Raw genomic sequence first — 24,540 nt, forward strand, 5'->3', positions numbered from 1 at the left:
GTGCTGGGATTACAGGCGTGAGCCACTGTGCCTGGCCTGATCTTGTTTTTAGTGTAATTATTTACATAAGGTCTATTTACCTGACTAGATTATAAACTGAGCATGAAGCCAGGAACCAGGTCTCCTGCCTCACCATCAGCAAATAGGACCTGAATTGCTGAATGATTCCATGATTTCTGGTCACTACTGGTGCTATACCTTTGTCTTGTTTTTTAGTCAGTGACCCTGCCTTATATAGGCAGTCCCTACGTTTATTACTATCTGGTGTATTGGCAACTCAAACCTAAAAATCAGTCATGGATGACCTCAGCCAATCCCTGGTCCTCCCCAAACCTCACCTCAACCAATGGAGCTTCTGCTGGAGCCAACATCATGTTAATGTGTGGCCTTTTCCAGAATCCAGAAATTTAGAAACAGTATAAGGAAGAGGTGATGAGAAGTAGGGTGGGCTTTGGAGAGCCAGCCCCAGGGAACAAGCTCCTCTTAGGGCTGTTCTGCCTCCAGGGTGATCCTGCAGCCCCAACGCAACTGCCCTTGCATGGTCTTAATCTTTTATTTCACTTTATCCTACGTGCTAAATAATCTACCCTTGCTTGACTTAATATGCATTTAATAAGTATTTTGTTTTAATAATGCAAATGCCTCTGGGAAGATTAAGGAAGTTATCAGTTATGCACATGTTAGTATGAATTAGTTAAATCAAAATACTTCTGTACTAACATCTAACTGAGATCTGCTACGCCGAGGAAATGAGAGTTTTGCTGGGTTGGGGAAACAGGGAAGAGGCAGCTGGTGACTGTGGAGGACACTGGGAACCCCTGTGGCAGGAGGGCACTGAAGAAGGGGTGAGCTTAGCACCCAGAAAGGCAGAAGAAAGTTCCCCCTGCTTTTTTTTTGTATCTCAACCCTAACAGGAGCCTTAGACATCAAGGTATGGATGAACCACACTAGGGATTAACGATGCCTCATGGGTGAACCTGGAAAATTAAGCGCCATCCATTACATTGTTGGGCGCCACATTCCAGGTTCCAGATTCAGCTTCCCAATCATTTGGAAACCAATCCATTCTTAACTGGGGGGCTGTACTTCCTTTGTCTCTTGCACAGGGAAAACCCTGAACTAAGCCCATAATAGGCGTGCAATAAACACCTGTTTAACCAATAGATTAACAGTGTGCAATCTCATCATCAAGTCAAGTGAATATGGTCCCTGAAGAGAGACTGGCAAGACCAGTAGGACTAAGCTAAAATAAAGGTTTCTCTTGCTATGACATGGTTTGTAAGTGGGAGTGGTTTGCACTTCAAATTATGTATATTTAAACCACTATTACGTACAGGACTATGTGGTCCTCAGAAAGAGTTTATAAAGATACAAAACATTCCCATTAAAAGGAAAGATATGTCAATTTTGTATGAAATTCCATCAAATTAAGGCATTTACAAGAATACACCAAGATAAAATACTCCATAGAGTTAAGCAGAAAAACTATAAAAAGCTCCCCTAAAAAGATTACAACTGGGGGTCCAAGGTCTCTGCAGCACCCAGTGAGTACCTGTCTTCAGGGATGTGGCCAGCCTTCTGTACCTGGAGGAGGCCAGCTCTGGCTACTTTTACACTGCATTTCCTTGTTTTACGTGCTCTGTATGCCAGATTAATGTATTTACATTTTCTGTAGCCAAATAAAGACAAATCAGCAAACTAAGGATAAAGACACTTCATATTTTACCTTTGAAGCCCATTTCACATTAAGTGCTGTGACTTCCCTCATAGGTACCAATTATAAATCAGAAGGAAAATGACATATCCTTCGTGAGCATAACAGACACCAAAATACTATGCAAACCTGCTTTCTTACAGAAACAAATGTGTGCACACTAGGTCTCATCCTAGTATGTTAAAGAAATATAGCTCACGTCTGTAATTCCAGCACTTTGGGAGGCTGAGGAGGATCACTTGAGCCTAGGAGTTTGAGACCAGCCTGGGTAACATAGTGAGACCTCAACTCTACAAAAAAAAATTAAATTAGCCAGATGTGTTGGTACACATCTGTGTTCCCAGCTACTTGGAAGGCTGAAGCAGGAAGATCACTTGAGCCAAGGAGCTCGAGGCTGCAGTGATGCATGTTCACAACACTGCAGTCCAGCCTGGGTGACAGTGAGACCCTGTCTCAAAAAACAAAAACAAAAATAAAAATATCTCTAATGTACTTGGTCCCTCCTCCTCACACTTTAAAAATGTTAAATCCCGCTTATTAGAAAATATTAACCATCTTGGTATCAGTGATACAGTTTTGCTGAAAAGCAGTAGCATGGAATTCACTTTAAAAAGGGATAGTCAAATCTCAGCAATCTCTAATGTACTGGGGGCTCCTGCCTGGAGGTCACAGAGCTTGACCCACTTGTCCTTATTACATAATGTCTGATCACAACTGTAAGACATTCTCACTTCCATGAGGTTAAAAAAAATTCTATACACTCCTGTAATGTTACCAGAATTAAAGGATTAAATGACAAAGACCTGCCACTGTTAGAAGCATGAGCTATAGAATCCACAGGACCGAGTGTGCACTCTGCCTAAGAGGCCACAAAAAGTGACTTCACCTCTTTCTAGGCCCTGCTTCCTCAGCACAAGATGGGGATGGTGACAACAGCTACCTTGGGTTGCTGTGAAGAGTAAATAAAGCAAAGCACAGAAAGCATTTGGTCTACAGTAGGTGGTAAAAACCTTTAGAGAGTATTATTTATGACAACAACATCCTAAGAGACCTCACAAAGAATCTAGTGTCCTAACTCCCAACAACAACTAGACCACACATCAAGCTCTCTTCGCAAGTGTGATAAGGGCTGGTGAGTCCCCAGAGGCCTTGTTTTGGGCTAAGCTGTCAGCAAGGAGCTGCAGTCATTCACAGGGGACACAAAAAGCACAGGATTCTCATTAGAGTTTTGCCACCTGAGAAAGGCTTGAAGAATCCTTCTTTCTCCTGACCAGATGGAAGACAGAATTACAAAAGGAAATATGATGGCTTCTTCATTCCTCAAGAACAGTGAAGTTGGTAGAGTACATAGAAGATCTTCCCAAATGTCTCAAATTCCCAGGTAATGCCCCCTCAGCATTATAAACATAGGTGTTTAGCATCTGTTTTCAGAACTGATGAAAATTAACTGTATCTAGAATTAGACATTAAGCTAAAATAATTTTAAAATAATCTTAGATTAGGAAAATACCGGAGCACTTAGTCTGCAATAATTTCATGATCTATCTACTACCTAAGAAAGGTAAAACCTTGAACATCTCCAGTATTTCTCCCAGGAAGGTGGGGAGATACACCATTTTCCTGTCAGACATTCTTGTTTGATATTACAGGGCTTTTACGGGAAGACACTATCCTCCAGTCTACTAAAGCCATATAAGAATCCAACAGATGTTATATGACTCATAGTAATTCAATAATTCCAATTATAAATGTCCCTAAGCTGATCCCAAAAATGTATTATGTAATAGTTAATACATACAAAAGAACATATGTGACTAATAGGTATATCATGAAGCATAACAAAACCAAAACTTGTGAACTCACCCCCAATGTCAGAACTAGAAAACTAACAAGATTACCATAGCTGGCTGGAAGCAGTGGCTCATGCCTGTAATCCCAGCACTTTGGAAGGCCGAGGTAGGTGGATCACAAGGTTAGGAGTTCAAGACCAGACTGGCCAATATGGTGACACCTCATCTCTACTAAAAATACAAAAAAAAAAAAAAAAAAAAATTAGCCAGGCATGGTGGTGGGCGCCTGTAGTCTAGCTATTGGGGAGGCTCAGGCAGGAGAACCGCTTGAACCCGGGAAGTGGAGGTTGCAGGGAGCCAAGATCGTGCCCCTGCACTGCAGCATGGGCAACAGAGTGAGATTTTGTCTCAAAAAAACAACAACAAAAAAAAAAAACCATAGCTCCCGCTGTGTTCCTTCTTGATATGAGCCCTGTGCCACATCTTCTTAAGTAATCACTTTCCTGAACTTTTCATTTCTCATTCTCTTGCTTTTCAAAATATTTTTCTTCCAAATATGGGTCTTGAAATGTGGATTTTTTAGTTTGGTTAAACCCTGTGAAAATCTTTGAGACCTTTAACTCCATGTGGGTCTGAAGTTGGCAGACAAGAGTGCAGGAGGGACTGGACTGAGATGGCTCAGCTCTCACCATGCTTCCCTAACAAGTATTACATGCCCCACCATCCATCTCCCAAAACAAACTTCTAATGATTCTCTGGTTTCTGCCTATGGAAATCATAAATTTCCCTACATTCTCACTCAATATAGGCATCTGTCTATATAACTATTATCTGAAAGAGGGTAGAGCCTTCTGCCGACCCAGGATGAATCTCTGTACAGTTGTTTCAATGGGTGGACCTGGGGCTGACCACCTCATTGGTGAGGAAGTCTTCCTGCCTGGAGGAGAGGTAGCAACCAACCCGGGCGCTTTCTAGGCAATTATCTGTGAATCCACTGCAAGTCCCTCCCCAACTCCTCCTTATAAACAGGAAATGAAGCAGACCATGACTGCCTGGTTGACCATACGGTTCGATCAATACATTCGCTACTAATTCCCATAGACTTCCCTCAAGTCCTGTTAAGGATCATGATTTCCTTATCCTTCTTCCAGAAAGCTATGCCTCTGGCAGCATCCCATCCTTGCTGAAGAAACTATTAAAAACTGTGAAGGATCTGAAGATGTAGCCTCCTTGCAAGCTGCCACATGCCACAGGCTCACAGATGCTGGCAGAAGACCCACGACTACTAGGTCAGAAACGAAGGACTTCATTACTCACAGCACAGCAAACAGCAAGAGCGTCAGCACGTTTGAGTCAGTCTTTGCCCCATATTCTCCGGGCTGATGCAGCTGGACCCAGACGGATGCCTGTATGTGCAAGTGGGTGCATCATAGAAGAAGAACCTTGAGTTTATGGAACCAGGAATTTTGAAAAAATTTTTTGAGACAGAGTCTCCCTCTGTTGCCCAGGCTGGAGTGCAATGGCGCGATCTTGGCTCACTGTAACCTATGCCTCCCGGATTCAAGCGATTCTGCCTCAGCCTCCCGAGTAGCTGGAATTACAGGCACATGCCACCAGGCCCGGCTAATTTTTTTTGTGTTTTTACTAGAGACAGAGTTTCGCCATGTTGGCCAGGCTGGTCTCGAACTCCTGATCTCAGGTGATCCACCCACCTGGGCCTCCCAAAGTGCTGGGATTATGGGTGTAAGCCACAGCACCTAGCCCAGGATCTTTTTAAATGGTCAGTAAGCAAGCCTTTCCATTGCTCCGGAAGGAGACACTATCTCTGTCTCTGAAGGCTGTTCTCTATAAAAACATCCTTGAAAAGATATTCTGGGAAAAAGGGCAGCAAGTGCCTCACTCATAAACCATGTGGAAATGAGAGAGGCCGGTGCAGAATAGGTTCCCATCATATATTATACGTCAATAAAAAATTTATTTAGATATATTTTATTATATGACTGCTTTAATTTTGTCTTGAACACAGAAACATCAGTCATATTTACAGAGCCTCTTGGAGGAATGTGTGTCTGTGTGCAGCAAAGGATTCTTTAAAAGATGGGTATTTGTTAGTTGGCACATATGAGGTTGATAGGTTCAGGCATTCAGAAGTTTTGACGGAATCTTTCTGACTTTTTTTTCTATTGAGCAGGGACAATAATTTTTCTCTGTAATATTAGCTTGAAATTTAATGACTTAAGGAGGCTTAAAGAACTCTTAAATTTAATTAATGATTGTAAAAGACTTAAAGATCTGCAGTGAGACAGAACTAGAAAAATACTGAAAATTGTAGCCAGAGTGTGTATGGCCAGCCAGTCTCCTTGTATGAGGTAAGCTCATCTTTACAGTGATGCCTCTACTTTGCATTATCCTATAATTTGCACCTTTTCCTCCCAAATCTGCCAGTTTTCCCATGTTACTAATGTACTGACCTCTCCTTTCTATTACCCAGTAATTTATACCTTTTCTTTAAGTCCATCATATTCCCTGCATTACTAACATACTGACCTCCCCTTGATATTATCCTGCAATTTACACCTTTTCCCTCTGACTCCATCAGATTTCCCATGTCACTGCTAATGTACTGACATTGTACAATCTGTGCTGCATTTCTTGCAATTTGTACTCATTTTTCAGAAAAGGTGGGGAAGAGCTGCATTGTTCCTGTGTCTAGGGTTAAAGAACAGAGACTGCTGAGAGTGGGTTCTCCAGATCCCACCGCAGCCCTATGACGGGGCTCCGATTTGGGAAGGCTAGGCAGTGATTACGTATGGAGAGATGGGCCCTGAACTAATGGCTAAGTAACTGATGAAAAGGAAGATGTAAATTTTATCATCCATCCCTTTAAGAAAGTTTCAGGGGCTCCACAGAATGACAAAAGTCTGTAACAGCCTAATTTACATTACCATATTCTTTTCCTTTGTGTTCTTATGAACAAGATGCCTTCTCATATAATAATTCAACAGCTTCTCTCCATTTGTTCTATTGCTATTTGCCATGTTTCCTCCTGGCCGCCTACGTTGGGTCTTAAACAATTCAGTTGATAAGACAAAGGGAGGCAGGGTTAAGAACATTCAGGCCAGGCGCGGTGGCTCACGCCTGTAATCCCAGCACTTTGGGAGGCCGAGACGGGTGGATCACGAGGTCAGGAGATCGAGACCATCCTGGCTAACACGGTGAAACCCCGTCTCTACTAAAAATACAAAAATTAGCCGGGCATGGTGGCGTGCGCCTGTAGTCCCAGCTACGCGGGAGGCTGAGGCAGGAGAATGGCGTGAACCCGGGAGGCGGAGCTTGCAGTGAGTCGAGATCGCACCACTGCACTCCAGCCTGGGCGACAGAGCGAAACTCCGTCTCAAAAAAAAAAAAAAAAAAAAAAAAGAACATTCAGACCCAGAAAGCCACATGTGCAAAGGCACAGAGGTGCAGGTCTAAGCCTTTAGGGAGGCTGAAATACTTCCGCGTGGGTGGGGCACAGTGCAAGTAGGAAAGTGCCTTGTGCAGGGGTCTGGGTAGATACTCCACTGACCCGAGGCTTTAAGCAGGGAGAGTACTGCACTGCTATTTGAATTCAGAATAACCTCTCTGATGGTGATATGGAAGATATGTCAGAATGTAGATGATACTGGAGGTATGGAAACAAAGTGGGAGAGTGAGCAATAAGCTCATAAGAAAATGAAGGCAGGTAGTATGGGCTGAATTGTGTCCCCCAAAAACTCATATGCTGAAGTCCTAACCTCCTAGCACCCTAGAATGTGACTGTAATTAGAGATAGGGTTGTTAAAGAGGCGATTACATTTAAGTGAAGTCATGCAGGTGGGCCCTAATCCAATATGACTGTATCCTTATGAGAAGAGATTAGGACACACACACACACACAGATACACACACATGTGGAAGAATATGACTGTATCCTTATAAGAAGAGATTAGGACACACAGACACACACACACACACACACACACACACACACACACGGAAGAATATGTGAAGACACAGAGAGAAGGTAGCCACCTGCAAGCCAAAGAGAAAGAGCTCAGAAGGGACCAACCCTGTTGCTTTCTCAGATTTCTAACCTCCAAAACTGTAAGAAAATAAATTTTGCTGTTGTTTAAGCCACTGTATTAGTCTGTTCTCACACTAGTATTAGTATTAGTATTAGTCTATGTCACAGATAAAGACATACCCGAGACTGGGTACTTTATAAAGGAGGTTTAATTGACTCACAGTTCCACATGGCTGGGGAGGCCTCGTAATCATGGTGGAAGGTGAAGGAGGAGCAAGGCACATCTTACATGGCGGCAGGCAAGAGAACTTGTGCAGGGGAACTCCCATTTCTAAAACCATCAGATCTCGTGAGGCTTATTCACTAACACAAGAACAGCATGGGAAAAACCCACCCCCATAATTCAATTACCTCCCACCAGCTCACTCCCATGATATGAGGGGATTATAGGAGCTACAATTCAAGATGAGATTTGGGTGGGGACACAGCCAAACCATATCATTCTGTCCCTGGCCCCTCCCAAATCTCATGTCTTCACATTTCAAAACCAAACATGCCTTCCCAGCAGTCCCCCAAAGTCTTAACTAATTTCATCATTAACTCAAAAGTCCACAGTCCAAAGTCTCATCTGAGATAAGGCAAGTCCCTTCAGCCTAGGAGCCTGTAAAATCAAAAGCAAGTTAGTTACTTCCTAGATATAATGGGGGTACGGGCATTGGATAAACACACTCATTCCAGATGGGAGAAATTGGCCAAAACAAAGGGGCTACAGGCCCCATGCAACTCCTAAATCCAGTGGGGCAGCCAAATCTTAAAACTCCAAAATGATCTCCTTTGACTCCAGGTCTCACATCCAGGACACGCTGATGTAAGAGGTGGGTTTCTACAGCCTTGGGAAGCTCTGCCCCTGTGGCTTTGCAGGGTACAGCTTCCCTCCTGGCTGCTTTCACAGGATGGCATTGAGTGTTTGTGGCTTTTCCAGGTACACGATCCAAGCTGTCAGTGGGTCTATCATTCTGGGGTCTGGAGGATGGTGGCCCTCTTCTCACAGCTCCACTAGTCCCAGTGGGGACTCTGTGTGGAGGCGCCAACCCCACATTTCCCTTCTGCATTGCCCTAGCAGAGGTTCTCCATGAGGGCTCTACCCCTGCAGCACACCTCTGCCTGGATATCCAGGTGTTTCCATACATCCTCTGAAATCTAGGCAGAGGTTCCCAAACCTCAGTTCTTGACTTCTGTGTACCCACAGGTCCAACACCACATGTAAGCCTCCAATGCTTGGGGCTTACACCCTCTGAAGCAATGGTTTGAGCTGTATATTGGCCCCTTTTAGCCACAGATGGGATGCAGGGCACCAAGTCCTGAGACTGCACAAAGCAGCAAGGTCCTGGGCCCAGGCCACAAAACCATTTTTTCCTCCTAGGCCTCTGGGCCTGCGATGGGAGGGGCTGGCATAAAGGTCTCTGACATGCCCTGAAAACATTTTCCCCATTGTCTTGGTGATTAACATTTGGCTCCTTGTTATTTATGCAAATTTCTGCAACCAGCTTGAATTTCTCCCCAGAAAATGGGTTTTTCTTTTCTATTGCACTGTCAGGCTGCAGATTTCCAATTTTTTTATGCTCTGCTTCCCTTTTAAATATAAGTTCCAATTCCAAACCACATCTTTGTGAATGAATAAAATGGAATGCTTTTAAGAGTACTCAAGTCGGCCAGGCGCGGTGGCTCACACCTGTAATCCCAGCACTTTGGGAGGCCGAGGTGGGTGGATCAAGAGGTCAGGAGATCAAGACTATCCTGGCTAACATGGTGAAACCCCGCCTCTACTAAAAATACAAAAAATTAGCTGGGCGCCGTGGCAGGCCCCTGTAGTCCCAGCTACTCGGGAGGCGGAGGCAGGAGAATGGCATGAATCTGGGAAGCGGAGCTTGCAGTGAGCCAAGATCGCACCACTGCACTCTAGCCTGGGCAACAGAGTGAAACTTTCTCAAAAAAAAAGTACTCAAGTCACCTCTTGAATGCTTTGCTGCTTAGAAATTTCTTCCACCAGATACCCTAAATCATCTCTCTCAAATTCAAAGTTCCACAGATCTTTAGGACGGGGGCAGAACGCCGCCAGTTAGTGTAGTGCACATGCAGTCCTGGACATCTAAGGGCATCACAGACCTGTTATTGCTCAATCTCAGGTGGCTGAATGCCACTTGTCCTTCTAAGAAGTTGGGGGATGCTGACTGCTCGGGGTTTGCGTAACTAGTTAGCATGCCACAGTCTTGTTCGTTATCGGAATTAAACAGACAAATTATTCCATCAACTAAGAACTGCCATGCAGCGGAACTGCCGTTTTATAAAGACCGTCAGATCTCATGAGACTTACTATCACGAGAACAGCACTGGAAAAACCCACCCCCATGATTCAATTACCTCCCACTGGGTCCCTCCCATGACACATGTGAATTATGAACCTACAATTCAAGATGAGATTTGGGTGGGGACACACCCAAACCATATAGCCACACAATTGTGAGGTACTTTGTTACAGCCAACTAAGATAGCACGGGTCAAGAATGTTGAGGTGGAAAAAAACGGAGGCAGATATGGGTGGTAGATGAGACAGAATTTGGTGACCAGTTGGTTATAAGTGGTCAAGAAAAGAGGTTGATTTAGAGGTTCCAGTTATGGGTAACTGGGTAAATGGTGGTATAATGAACCAAAGAAAGTTACACAAAAAAGGAGAAGGATCAGCAGGTTAAAGGTAATATAAACCATTTAGAATATGTGGAGTTTGAGGGGTCATTGAGGATACCCAGAGAAAGACGTTCAGTAGGAGCTGAAGATGGGGGTGAGACACTGAGAAAACCAAGCTGAGCTAAAGGAATGGAACTGGGAGTCCTCCATGTGGGAGTGGAGCCTGTGAGTGAAATATCCCAGAGAAGTATACTGGTAAGGAAGAGAAAATTGGAAAGGGCATGCAGGCAGAGTGCCATTCACCAAGGGAGAGTGGAAGCATTGGCTGTTAAAGGTCGGACTCGACCCAAGAAAGCAGTGTCAGATGCCAATGGAAAAGGGCATCTCAAGGAGGTCATTAGTTTGAATGTTGAAAAGGGTTCAAAGACTGAAGGGTGAAGGTTACATTTGGCAACTGGGAGGTTGTTGGTGAGTACAGCAAAATTATTTCAGTGGAGCTGGTAGAAGTGACAGCCATACTGTACTGAGTTCAGAAGTAGAGACTGTGGGGAAATGAAAACAACAAGCATACTACTTTTCCCAGAAGCTTGGCTGAGTTAGAGCTAGAGAGAAGGCAGGGCCCAGAATGGGTTCTATTACTAGCATCAGTGGTGGTGGTGGTCGAGGAGGAGGGAGAAAAAGAGGAGGAGGAGGAGATGGTTCCGTTAAACAGATGAGGCTGTATTTAGATCATATCCTAAGGTCAGAGGGTGCTGGGCCTCTTGGACATGCTATCTCCAAGACAGGGTCCAACATCATCATTACAATGAGTTATTCCTACTCCCATTTGGGTAGCTGATTAGGACGGGGGAAATTTCTATTCAAAATATGCACATGATTATATATGTAAGACGTGTTTAAAAAAAAGTAAAAAACAAAACAACATGTGCATGGGTTCAGATAGTCCATTTGTAGAGAATTCTTGATAGGCTTCTGTGCAATGCAAGGCAGATTACATTTGTTTGATATTATGAAGGGTTAAGTTGGGGTCACAAGAAAAAAGAGGGGGGACAGTAAATCAAGGAAGAGGTTAAGAGAAACTTTACCTCTTGGCAGCGCTGCCCGTCATGGCTAAAGTTAAATGAATTCCAATCCCCTGTTTATGCATCTGCTCTCCCAGACTGCAAGTTCCTTGCCTGCAGGACGTGTCTTGTTCAGTGTTGTAACTTAGAGCACCTGCACAATGCCAGGCTCCTGGTAGAAGCCCAACCAACACTGAATGAGGAAGCTCTACAATGGCTGTAGGACCAGATCTTCATGAACTGATGCCTACATCCTGCTTACAAGGCAAGAATGAGCCCACGGACTATCCACAATTGATGTCTACATCCTCTCGTAAGGCTAGGATAGGTCAGAGAGGCATGTTTGACTGAGATAGTCAGAGTACTATCTACTCCCAGAGTAGATGACCAAAAGTATTTATTTTTTTTTTTTTGAGATAGAGTCTGGCTCTGTTGCCCAGGCTGGAGTACAGTGGTGCGATCTCAGCTCACTGAAACCTCTGCTTCCTGGGTTCAATCGATTCTCCTCCCTCAGCCTCCTGAGTAGCTAGGATTATAGGTGTGTGCCACCACACCCGGCTAATTTTGGTATTTTTAGTAGAGACGGGGTTTCATCATGTTGGTCAGGCTGGTCTTGAACTCCTGACTTTGTGATCTGCCCGCCTCAGCCTCCCAAAGTGCTAGGATTACAGGCATGAACCACCACACCCGGCCAACCAAAAGTATTTTGAGTGAAGTCAAGGTTACATGCAATGAAATCGGGTAATGGGGCCAAGAAGAGGTTCTAAAAGGGCAGAATAAAGTACACTGGATAGGATTAGTACTGGGTATAAGAAATCTAAAGATAATTCAGAACGAGGTGGCGAAAGTGCACATGATCTTATTTCCTTGCTTCTCTAACACCATTTTCCACAATTTAAAAATTTCTAAATTTGCAAAGCATCTTGCAATTGTTGGTATCTTAGCAGTGTGTCAGTTTAACAGGCAGAACTTTTTCTGTCATTAGTGGTACATAATATGATGGTGCCCCTAGAATCAATGGTGTCTCAGATTTACTAAAATATGGTATTTTATTCCATGAAAGGGTTTGGCAGTTGTTTGGATCTACTGTTTTAATTAAAAGCACTCAGCTTTAGCAATGGGTAAATCCTAAATACAAATCAGAGTATCTCAAAAGGCACCCCTTCATATATTAAGACATTGGATAACTATTTTGAGAGGCACTGCACACTTTAACTTACCACTCTCAACCTCAAAACACTGAGCAGTAAGAACTCTGATTGGCAGAAGCACTGTGGAGCTTTATCATAAGTAATGACATGCAAGTCCCAAAACTCAATAATAAAAGCCTGATTATTACCACTTTTGTTCAATTGCTTTCACGTGTGTTATTAAATCTGTACCTTCTTTCCAACGCTACAGAACGTTGGTCATTTTCTCAAATGGATAGGGGAAAAAACAAGGTTTGAGATTCTATGATTTCAAAAGACAGATGACTAGGAGAAAAATTCTAGCTTGCAGGTGGGACGTACTAAAAGATGATCTGAGCAATGTTTTGAGACAATAATCCTCTCATTAGATGACCCCTGTTGTAGTGTGGTATGTGGGGTTTGTATTGTTTTTAGCTTTTACAAAGTCAAATCTAAAGCCATATAATGGAAATGCATTCTATTTTAACTGCCAGGTATGGGATGAATTAATTTACTTGCTTATTTTTAAATGCGTCTACTGGCCTTTAGAAGCTATCATTTATATAAAGGTACTTCTGAACTTTACAAACAGGTCTGATGCTACCCACTATTTAAATATTTACAATAAAGTATTAGAGATGTATAAAGCAACAATCCATATCCAAAACAAGAAAATAAAAGATGAAAATCATCTCCAAATGCCCTTCTAAATCACATTTACATCATTTTTATAGATTTGTTTTATCATACTGTATTAAAATATATTTTCTCAAAATATTCAATTATATGAATGTCTAAATATATCTTCACAGCTTTATATATAAAGAATATGGAGTACATTTTACATAGCAATCAATATCTCTACTTTGAGCAGTTATTTTAATGATTATTATAATTCAGTATCTAACTTTTTTAAAAAACTGACCTAAGAGACAATAACAAATGTGGGTCATTTATCTCAAACTTCTTTGAGGTCTAAATTCATTTTCTTTCTTGGCTCTTCTCATTTTCATCTTGTATCTGACCCTTTACAAGACACGTCTCTTCTTTTCCATAGTTCCTTTTTCATTCTTTTTTTTAATTGCTTGTTGCTAAGCAATGTGCGTAACATTAGGCTATACATTTCATTATCTTAAAACAATGTCTACTTGGTATTATTTTCTTCTATTACTTTACCTTGTTTGAATTAACCCAAAATGTACTTTCTGCCTTGTTTTGACCTTTCTTTTGCCGAGACATGATCCCCCCATCTCCCCGTCCTCTGATCATTACTAAACTGCTATTGTATTCAATATTTAGCCCATTTTTTTCCTGTTCTCCACTGTTTTTGTTAAGCTCTGGTGGACAAACTCTTACATCATATGACTATTTTTCTTTTTAGTGTACTCAATCCTACTTCCTTCTTTTATATTTAAAGGCATTAGAAAGACACCTTTTATGAAATTCAGGTCATTTCCTATTATTTTCCTTTTATCACTTTTGCTATTCTAGATGTTGGTTCCTTTCAGCATCATAGCGTGTGTTATTGTTCTTTTCCTGACGCTTCTTCTTTATGTTAGTGATATTATTAACTATGCTATGATCCTATAAAACCATATTCCTTATTCATTTTAAATTTGTTCTATTTTTCAGTGAGTTACAATGCATTTAATTTATCTGGCTATGGTAAGCTACACACAAAAAAAACATAAACATGCCACCCCTCCAAAAAAAAAATCAAGGACCGAACAAACAAAAAAACTCCCAAACACTTCAATTACTTACAAATATAAACCATAATTTTCTTTTACATATGTCTGAATAAGTATTTTTGAAGAAGACTAAAAGCTTACTTTACTTTTGCCAAACCAAGTTAATTTGTAGGCTAATTTGCACTGCTGGGCTCATATAGACTCTTATTCCTATTATTATTCATGGAGACAATAATTTTTAATCGAAGGTGTGGACGGTTTATGATTAAAGATTACCCAATATTCAGCTTGACTCACTCTGAGTATAACCTTATAAGCCTGCATTTTCTAATTATAAAAAGAGAAAAGTGATGCTTCTTCCCCTATTACAACACAGGGATGTTACAGAAAACTTTTAGCAAAATTCATTATGTATAAACTCTCCAGAACAAACCTGTTCTATCAGAAATGCCAAATATATGTGTGGGTACACATGTCAGCATTAGTATATCCTCTTTTAAGATTTGGCCTATTAATAGTTTTTCAGTTTCCATTTATTCTAAACGTTGTGAGTATACCTTTCCTAGTATTTACTGTATGACTCTGCTGTGTTCTGAACATTTGTGTCTCCCTAAAATTCATATGTTGAAACCTAATAGCCAATGTGATGGTATTAGAAGGTGGGGCCTTCATAAGAGTAGGTCACAGGGAAGAGCCTTCATGAATGGGATTGGTGCCCAAGAGGCCCCAGAGCACTCCCTTGCTTCTTTCCACCATGTGACACACCATTCCATGAACCAGGGAACAGGCCCTAACCAGACACTGAATTTGCCAGTGCCCTGATCTTGGAATTCCCAGCCTCCAGAAGTGTGAGAAATAAAATTCTTTTGTTTATAAGCTACCCAGTCTATGAAGTTTTGTTATAGCAGCTCAAAGGGACTAAGACGAACTGCATTCTCCTGAATACTGGACTGCATAGGCAGATGAAGGTGCTCAAGTTAACTGATGTCATATTAAAAGAGTCTTAAGAATATTTCAAATTGATCCTAAACTGAGACTTCACTTCCGTTTTTCTTTTCTTTTGAAGGTGGCTTATAATTAGTTGAAAAATAATGAAATCTAAATAAAATAGAAAAAATAAATACTAATTACTTCACAGAAAAAAAATGATAAAAACACACCAGCTGTGTCAGTCTATAAGCTCTACGACTTCTTGAGAGGCAGTTAGTGTAGCTGTTAAGAGCGGACTTTGGGGTTAGTCTGCTTGGTACTTATCTTGGTTATTTCACTAAAATGAAACTAATATTACTTGTGGGACAGTACAGCACAGTGGTTAAAAATACAAACTCTGGAGTCAGACCACCTGGGTTTGAATTCTCACTTAACCACTTACATAGATGCCTGCATGCACATGGAAAGTTACTGTGCTTCTGCATCTCATCTTCCCCATCTATAAAATGGGGAAAGGATAGAAGTCAGAACCATGGTCCATCAGGTCCACTGATGGGTGGTACCACAGAAATCACAAACACACGTCACCCTCTCCTGTGGTCTCCGCAGGCACCCTGAAGTGACTATCCCAATTACTCTGCATTCTTATTACCCTATTTATTTATTTATTTTGCATTTAGAACAACTGGTGATTATATGGTTGTTATCATTGGTTTAGTTTACTTGATACTGTTTTGCCATTTAATGTTACAGAACAAAATTGTCTACTTCACACCATATCCCCAACTGCCTAGCTCAATGTAAGCAAGTAACAGTTGCCTCAATAAGTCCTTGTTAAAAGAAGTAAAAGGCTGAATAACTGAGCTCTTCATCAACCCCCATATTTAGAGATACACAAAAATCTCAGTTTCTCCAAAATCCACTCTCTACCCATCAATAAAATTTTTATCTAAATTATTTTTAGAGCTACTTATATTTTTGGTCTACTTTATGACTTGGCGCATATATATATATATATATTTTTTTTTCTTTGTCACCCAGGCTGGAGTGCAGTGGTGCAATCTCGGCTCACTGCAAACTCTGCCTCCCAGGTTCAAGTGATTCTCCTGTCTCAGCCTCCTGAGTAGCTGGGATTACAGACATTCACCACCATACCTGGCTAATTTTTGTATTTTTAGTAGAGGCGGGGTTTCACCATGTTGGCCAGGCTGGTCTCAAACTCCTGACCTCAGGTGATCTACCCACCTCAGCCTCACAAAGTGCTGGGATTACAGGCATGAGCCACTGTGCCTGGCCTGGAACTAATATATTTTCAAATTCTACTACCAACTATACAAAATCTGTTCTAAATTTTATTTGTCTTAAATTTTCCTTCATTAAAGAGTAAAGGTATGAAGTTGAAAGTGTGCATGCACTTGAACAAAAATAATTTCAAACCTGGGTCTACAACCAAGATCAGTAGCATTAAACATAGGAGCATGTATGCTTAGGGTTACACAAGCATTGTAGTATTACTATAATCAATTAACAGAACTTTGACTTCTATTTATAATCCTTCCAAAAACTGGTTTGCTCAAGAGCACCTGTGTGGAGCGATACTGGTTTTCTAATCCCACTTCCCCTTTCAAGCACCTTTTTTCTACTTTACAAAAGAAAGGCACATTTCTTACCTAACATGAATCTTACAATCATGCATTGCCTGAGTATTGAAAAACTTCCTGGGTGCCAGAGGGACGAATAAAATATTGGTATCTGTGAAGACTTTATTCAATGCATTATAAACTCTTCATTGAGAGGTTCAAATACTACCTTGTCTTATTATTTGTTTCTGTTAAGGGTGAAGCACAATGGGAAATGTATGTGGGGCATATGTTGAGATGGTCTAAATTCGAATATGTTATAGGATACTGATCATTTTGATATAGTGACTTTGACTCTTTCCCCACCATGGACAAAGAATGCACTGCCCTGGGAGAAACTCCTACAAAAGGAAGCCAAGAGATCATCTGTGAGAAACCATCTGTGATGTTTCATTTCATCCAGGTGAAAAACCTACAGCAAGTTTCTATGACTTCTCTCACTCTCTCTTTCTTTTTTTTCTCTCTCTATCCATTCACTCATCTACTCACCTTAAAATAAGGATGCTTAAGATTTATATAAGCAATGATGGGAAATACCGATTTCCTACAGAGTGTACCTTCTTTGAATTTTCACTGTTCTTAGGAACAAGAAAAGGCCTGGTGAATGTTCTACCCACCTCTCAGTCTGTGGCTCAGTTACATATAATATACAATTTAAAGAAGGCAGAGCTAAAAAGTCCTACAGCTACCGCTATGGTTTGGATGTTTGTCCCCTCAAACCTCCAGCTGAAATTTGATTCCCAATGTTAAAAGTGGGGCCTAATGGGAGGTGTTTGGGTCCTGGGGGTGGAACCCTCATGAACAGATGAATGTGTTCTCTTGGGGATGGGGGTGAGTGAGTTCTTACTCTATTAGTTCCCACCAGAGCTGGTTGTTAAGAAGAGCCTGGTGCCTCCCCACTCTTTCTTTTTCTTCCTCTCTTGCCGTGTGATCTCTGCACATGCCAGCTCCCCTTTGCCTTCCACCAAGAGTGGAAGAAATCTGAGGCCTCACCAGATGCAAAATGCCCAATCTTGAACTTTCCAGCCATCAGAATTTTTAGCCAAATAACCCTTTTACATTATAAATTATCCAGCTTCAGGTATTCCTTGAAAGCAACACAAATGGACTAAGATAGTTATCTTAACATAATAATATTCTAGTACATCTTTGAATAAAAGAAATTGATATTAGAGGAATGTTTTGTAGTTTCTTGAAAATTTGTTCAGACTCACAAAAGAAATACTGCCATTAAGCTTTGTCAAAAGGTGACTGAATATATAAATATAGTCATCGCTTGGTATCCATGAAGGACTGGTTCCAGGACCTCCCATGAACACTAAAATTCATAGATGCTTAAGTCTTTACTATAAAATATTGTAGTATTTGCATATAACCTAAGCACATCCTCTTGTATACTTTAAATCATCTCTAGATTATTCATAATGCCTAATACATTGTAAATGGCATGTAAACAGTTGTTATACAGTATTGTTTAGGAAATAATGACAAAGAAAAAAGTCTGTATATGTTCAGCGTAGATGTAACTTAAAAAAAATATTTTCTGTCCTCAGTTGGTTGAATCCACAGACATGGAACTTGCTGATATAGAGGGCCAAATGTACATTTACTTTTTATTCGGACACTAATGCCAAGTCACCTGTCACTTCTAAACCACTTCTCTGTTCATTTAATTATTCTTCCCAAGTACCTGTTAGATATAGACAAATTTAACAGCATTGTGGAATCTACTACAAATAACGTCCATATAGTCAGGTACAGTGGCTTGCATCTGTAATCCAGCTACTCAAGAGATGGAGGTGGGAGACTGCTTGAGGCCAGGAGTTCAAGACTAGCCTGGGCAACAGAGTGAGACCTCATCTCCAAAAAAGTTTTAAAAAACTAGCTGGGCATAGTAGCACATGCCCATAGTCCCAGCTACTCCAGAGGCTGAGGTGGGAAGATTGCTTGAGCCCAGGAGTTTGAGGCTATTAGTGAGCCATGCTCTCACCACTGCACTCCAACCTGGGCAACACAGGGAGATTCTGTCTCTAAAAAATAATAAGAAAACAGTAATTTTTAAGTGCCCTTAACAAAAAAAAATTATACAATTGTATATCCTCTAAGCCTCACATTTACTAATGGTACAATAGTTCTATTTTTACTATTGGTCTACTGCATATCATCATCACATTAACAGGGTAAAGGAGAAAAATATGATTATGGCAACATAAGCAGAAAAAGCATTTAATAAAAGTCAGTATTTATTCATGATAAAATTTCTTAGCAAAGCATGAGCTCCCTTAATCTAATAAAGGTTATTTATCCCCTAAAAACATAACAAAACACAAAAACCTATTGCATATTCCATAGTTAATGTGAAATACTAAAGTTTTCCCCTCCCCCCACCAAGATGGGGAAGAAACAGGATACCTGCTCACATAACTTTTATTTATCACTATGTGGGAGACCCTAGCTGATGTAGTAAGAAAAGAAAAAGAAATCAATGACATAAGAATTGGAAAAGAAGAAATAAAACTACTATTATTTGAAGATGACTTGATTGCATGCCTAGAAAACATAAAATACATACTATTACAATTACTAAGACGAAGTACTAGAATAAGTTACCTTAGTATTATGTACTGAATGTGTGTGCCCACTCTTGCTCTAAATTCTGTGTCAAATCCCTCAACCACAATGTGACAGTATTTGGAGGTGCTGTCTTTGGGAAGTAATTAGGTCAGGAGAGTGGGACCATCATAAGGGATTAGTGCTCTTATAAGAAGAGCAAGAGATCCCCCACTCTGTGCACATGTCCAGGAAAGGACCCAGAAGCACACAGCCAGGAAGGCAGCCATCTGCAAGCCAGGAAGAGCCTCCTCACCAGAACCAGACCATGCTGGCATCTGATTGCAGACTTCACAGTCTTAAGAACTGTGAGAAAATAAATTTCTGTTGTTTAAGCCACCCAGTCCATGGTATTCTGTTATAACAGACGGACTAGACTAAGACATTCAGTCATGCTGCTGGTGTAAGACCAGCATATAAAAAACAATTGTATATCTAAATAAGTAGAAAATAAAATTTAAAAATCTATATAACTACATAAAAACCAAATATTTCAGAATTATCTGATAAAATATGTGTAAAACTTTTACATTAAAACTACAAAACAGCAAGGAAAGTTAAATAAGACCTTTAAAAACAAAAGGATATACTTTATTCATGCACTGGAAGACTTAAACATTTTGGCATTGTCAGTTCTCCCCAAATTGATCTAGTCTAAAGATTCAATATAAATTCAATTAAAAACCCAGCCAGCGGGCGCGGTGGCTCAAGCCTGTAATCCCAGCACTTTGGAAGGCTGAGGCAGGTGGATTACGAGATCAGGAGATCGAGACCATCCTGGCTAACATGGTGAAACCCCATCTCTACTAAAAATACAAAAAATTAGCCAGGCGTGGTAGCGTGAGCCTGTAGTCCCAGCTACTTGGAGGCTGAGGCAGAAGAATCGCTTGAACCTGGGAGGTGGAGGTTGCAGTGAGCTGAGATCACACCACTGCACTCCAGCCTGGGTGACAGAGCAAGACTCTGTCGAAAAAAAAAAGAAAGAGAGAAAGAAAGAGAGAGAAAGAGAGAGAGAGAGAGAGAAAGAAAGAAAGAAAGAAAGAAAGAAAGAGAAAGAAAGAAGACAGCAACTAAGAGAAAGAAAGAAGGAAAGAGAAAGAAAGAAGACAGCAACTTTTGGGTTTGAAGTTGGCTTCTTGTTTCTTTCTTTCTTTTTTTTTTTTGGTGGAAATTGAACAGCTGACTCTAAAATTTATTTTAAAACACAATGGGCTAAAAATAGCCAAGATAATTCTGAAGAAAACACAAAGCTCTAGGACTTACACTGCCAGACATCAAGATTACAAAGTTATATAATAAAGAGAGTGTGATACTGGCACAAAGATAGACAAACAGACCAATGCAACATAACAGAGAGTCAAGGGAAGAGTTAATGTTGCAGCCTCAAATCTGAAGGCAGCCTGTGGGCAGAACTGCTTCTTCCCTGGGGGACCTACATGTTTTCTCTTAAGGCATTCAACTGATTAGATGAGGCCCTCTCACATTATAGAAAGTGATCTGCTCGGTCAGGCGTGGTGGCTCATGCCTGTAATCCCAGCACTTTGGGAGGCCAAGGCTGGTGGATCACGAGGTCAGGAGATCAAGACCATCCTGGCCAACTCTGTGAAACCCCATCTCTACTAAAAATACAAAGAAATTAGCCGGGCGTGGTGGCGGGTGCCTGTAGTCCCAGCTATTCGGGAGGCTGAGGCAGGAGAATGGCATGAACCCTGGGGGCGGAGCTTGCAGTGAGCTGAGATCGCGCCACTGCACTCCAGCCTGAGCAACAGAGCGAAACTCCGTCTCAAAAAAAAGAAAGTGATCTGCTTTACTCAAGATCTACTGATTTAAGTATATCTTAAAAATATCAACACTGGTTTTTGATCAACACTGAGGCAAATATGACAAATATTAAGACAAGATAAAGGGAAGTGGCTGAAATGCAAGTGTTACACCATATTATTCTCCATGCTTTTCTATGTTTAAAATATTCCTAATGGACATAAAGAGATCAAAGTATGTATTTAGTATCTCGATATTTGGAAAGACTCCTGGTTTATTGCAGTTTTGGTAATTTACAGCAGATACACAATTCTCAGAGACAGCCCAAACAGTCAGAAAATTTAATCAGGCTTAGAGATTAAATACATCCATTGTTAACTTTTTAGTTAGCTAATTATTATAACCTAAACCTAAGGTCGGTCTGGATACCTTCTTCACATCCTAAATAATCCACAGAAAATCTCATAGATTTGAATTAACAAAGATCAAATACCATACTAATATAAACAGATCGTTTTTATAGTCTTTAATAAATTCATTGATTTATTCAACATGTGCTCTGAACTAACCTGAACATCCAGAGGTATTCAAGAACAGACAACATCACTGCTCTCATGAAGCTTTATAGTCAAGCCTGACAGACAGACAATAAGGAAACAAAAACAAAAATCTTCCCTGAGATTTGCTAAGTGCTATGAATGACATAAAACCAGGCAGCAGAGATTTACTGGGGATGGGAGATGGAGTGAAGTCACTTTGGATAGGAAAGGCCTCTCTGATGATGTGATATTTAAACAGGGAACTACAAATGCAAAGATCTGAAATAGAACGTAGCAAACTAGATACACATGATCACATAGGCGTAATAAATTAGACATAAGCTTTCTAAGCCTATGGAAACACAGGGCCATTTATCATGTGTAGTTTGAAGTTTTGGAATTCTTTTTAAAAAGTAAAACTAGAAATAATTTGTTTTCTATCCATAAACATTTAAGTAAGTGTCATGCCTAGGTCATATAGCATGACTCCTTATGTGGTATTTAAGTAAAAACAGTATTAAGGTATTAAATTGAAATAAAGTAACACTGAAAATAAGTAACAAGGAATCCTTAAGGTATTTACTGAAAGAAACCAGTAAAAGTCAACCTTTTTCTTACATATGTACCAACCATTTAGAAAAGACAACAGACTGTAAATATATTCCCAGGAACAGGTGTTATGGAATAAAGAAAGCAAACTTAGGCAGGGATCAAAAAAGCAGGTGACTATGAACAGTAAAATAATATTACAGTAAGACATTAAACATCTGTATCATATTTCAGCACATGTGTTAACACTCGCATTTTTCTTGAAGCTATAATATATTTTCTTGGAAATGGATATAGCAAATAGTGAATCTTCTCATTTCAATTCTAAAAAAATAATCTAAAGTATACTTGTAGAGAGGCAAGCTCTTAGTTATCAGCTATATCCCAGATGGCCCTCTAGCAGCATTTAAAGGCCATGCCCTTAAGTCACTGTCCAACATACTGAGGTAGATAATACGGCCAATACAATGATGAGAATTACAAAGAAGGAAATAAAACAGAAAATGCTGTTGCTATGGTCTGAATATTTGTGCCTGCCCCAAATGCATAAGTTAAAACCTAATCACCAATGTGATGGCTGGAGGTGGGGCCTTTGGAAGGTAATTAGTTCATAAAGGCTGAACCCCCATGAATGAGATTGGTGCCCTTATAAGTGGCTGAAGAGACTAGAGTTCTCTCCTTTCACCATATGAAGACTGTAGTAGGCTGTTCTTGCATTGCTATAAAGAAATATCTGAGCTTAGATAATTTATAAAGACGAGGTTTAGTTGGCTTATGGTTCTGCAGGCTTTACAGGAAGCATGGCGTTGGCATCTGCTTGGCTTCTGGGGAAGCCTACAATCATGGCAGAAGGTAAAGCGGGAGCAGGCATGTCACATGGCCAGAGCAGGAACAAGAGTTGGAGCAGGGGAAGTGCTACACACTTTAAAATGGCCAAATCTCACAAGAACTCACTAACACGAAGACAGCACCAAGCCTTGAGGGATCTGTCCCCATGATCCAGACACCTCCCACCAGGCCCCACCTCCAGCATTGGGGATTACAGTTCAACATGAGATTTGGGTGGGAACAAACGTCCAAACTATATCAAGGACACATTTAGAAGGTACCATCTGTGAACCAGAAAGTGGGCCCTCCCCAGACTCCAGATTTGCCAGCTCCTTGCTCTTGGACTTCCCGACCTACAGAAGTGTCAGAAAAAAATTTCTGTTGTTTATAAGCCACCAGTTTACGGTATTTTTATTATAGCAGCCCAAATGGACTAAGACAGCTGTCCTGTCTTTGTTTATAAAACCATGGCGCTGTGATACTGTCTCTGTTTGCAGTTCTAATTGCTAAATTTCAGAAAATACCAAAAGGGAAATACAGAAAGAACCACGGTAGTAAATTAGTGGTCAAGGACCAGACAAATGGAAAAAACAATTCAAATTCTCCAACCCAGAAGAAACACAGAGGCAGAGAAAAGCCTATGAGATCAGGAAGGGTTTGCATGATAATCAGAATGATTTTTCAAATCTGAAAATTAAGAGCCATGAAACAACACTGAAGATTAAAAGGGGCTGTATGAAGACAATTTCTTCCTTTTTTTGACAGTTTATTTTAATCACCATTTTAAGGAAATGTATGGAACATCTTATTCATGAGGTGAGACAAAATGAAAGTAATTTTCAAAAAAACCCAAATAAAGTAATGGATAAAATCATGGATTCGAAGCCTTACTATGAATCCTGTTTCACTACTTATTAGCTGTGAAATATGAGACAAATTTTTTAACTTCTCTATCCCTCAGTTCCCCATCTATGAAATGGTGATTGTGAGGATGAAACGAGTAAAGGGCTTAGAACAGTGCTTGCCAAATGGTAAGTGCTTAAAAAACTTCAGCCACACCTCCACATGTAGAAAAAAGTTAAGACAGCAGACCTGACTGCAATTCTGCTTACAAGCCTGGCCCTTGACTGGCATCTGGGAACTTGGATTTCAGGAAGGTTCCTACCACCATTAACTGGTAAGAGTTGATCACTGTGCTTAAAACTGTTTGTGCAAACAACATGGCTCCCACTGAATACTTGCTTTCCTTCTGCGAGTCTGAAATTTTGGCACATGCCAGACAGAGAATGCCAATGTGATCAGCCCACAATTAAACCCTGGGCACTGAGTCTCTACTGAGCTTCCCTGGTTGGCACATTTCACATGTTTGGTCACATCTTACTATTGGGGAATTGTGTTCTCTGTGACTCCACTGGAGGGGAACAATGGGAAACTGGCATCTGGTTTCCCCTGGACTTCACCCCATGTACCCTTCCCGTGTGCTGGTTTTGCACTGAATCCTTTCACTGTAATAAATCATAGCCATGAA

The 24,540-nt window shown here is 40.7% G+C and overlaps 1 protein-coding gene across 3 annotated transcripts in view; it reads right to left on the reverse strand.

The window, feature by feature from the left end:
- EFCAB11 (EF-hand calcium binding domain 11) overlaps nucleotides 1-24,540 on the reverse strand; it is a 157,413-nt gene that overhangs the window by 68,140 nt on the left and 64,733 nt on the right. Inside the window, exon 6 of one of the 3 annotated variants that reach the window (XM_055361205.2) lies at nucleotides 4,829-4,910. The exons of the other annotated variants lie outside the window; for them this stretch is intronic. Coding sequence (XP_055217180.2) covers nucleotides 4,844-4,910 — 67 coding nt within the window. The 3' untranslated portion in view covers nucleotides 4,829-4,843. Of the gene's footprint in view, nucleotides 1-4,828; nucleotides 4,911-24,540 lie in introns of those variants that run through there. 3 annotated transcript variants of the gene reach the window in all.

The sequence above is a fragment of the Gorilla gorilla genome, chromosome 15 (genome assembly GCF_029281585.2).
Source record: "Gorilla gorilla gorilla isolate KB3781 chromosome 15, NHGRI_mGorGor1-v2.1_pri, whole genome shotgun sequence".
Lineage (NCBI taxonomy): Eukaryota > Metazoa > Chordata > Mammalia > Primates > Hominidae > Gorilla > Gorilla gorilla.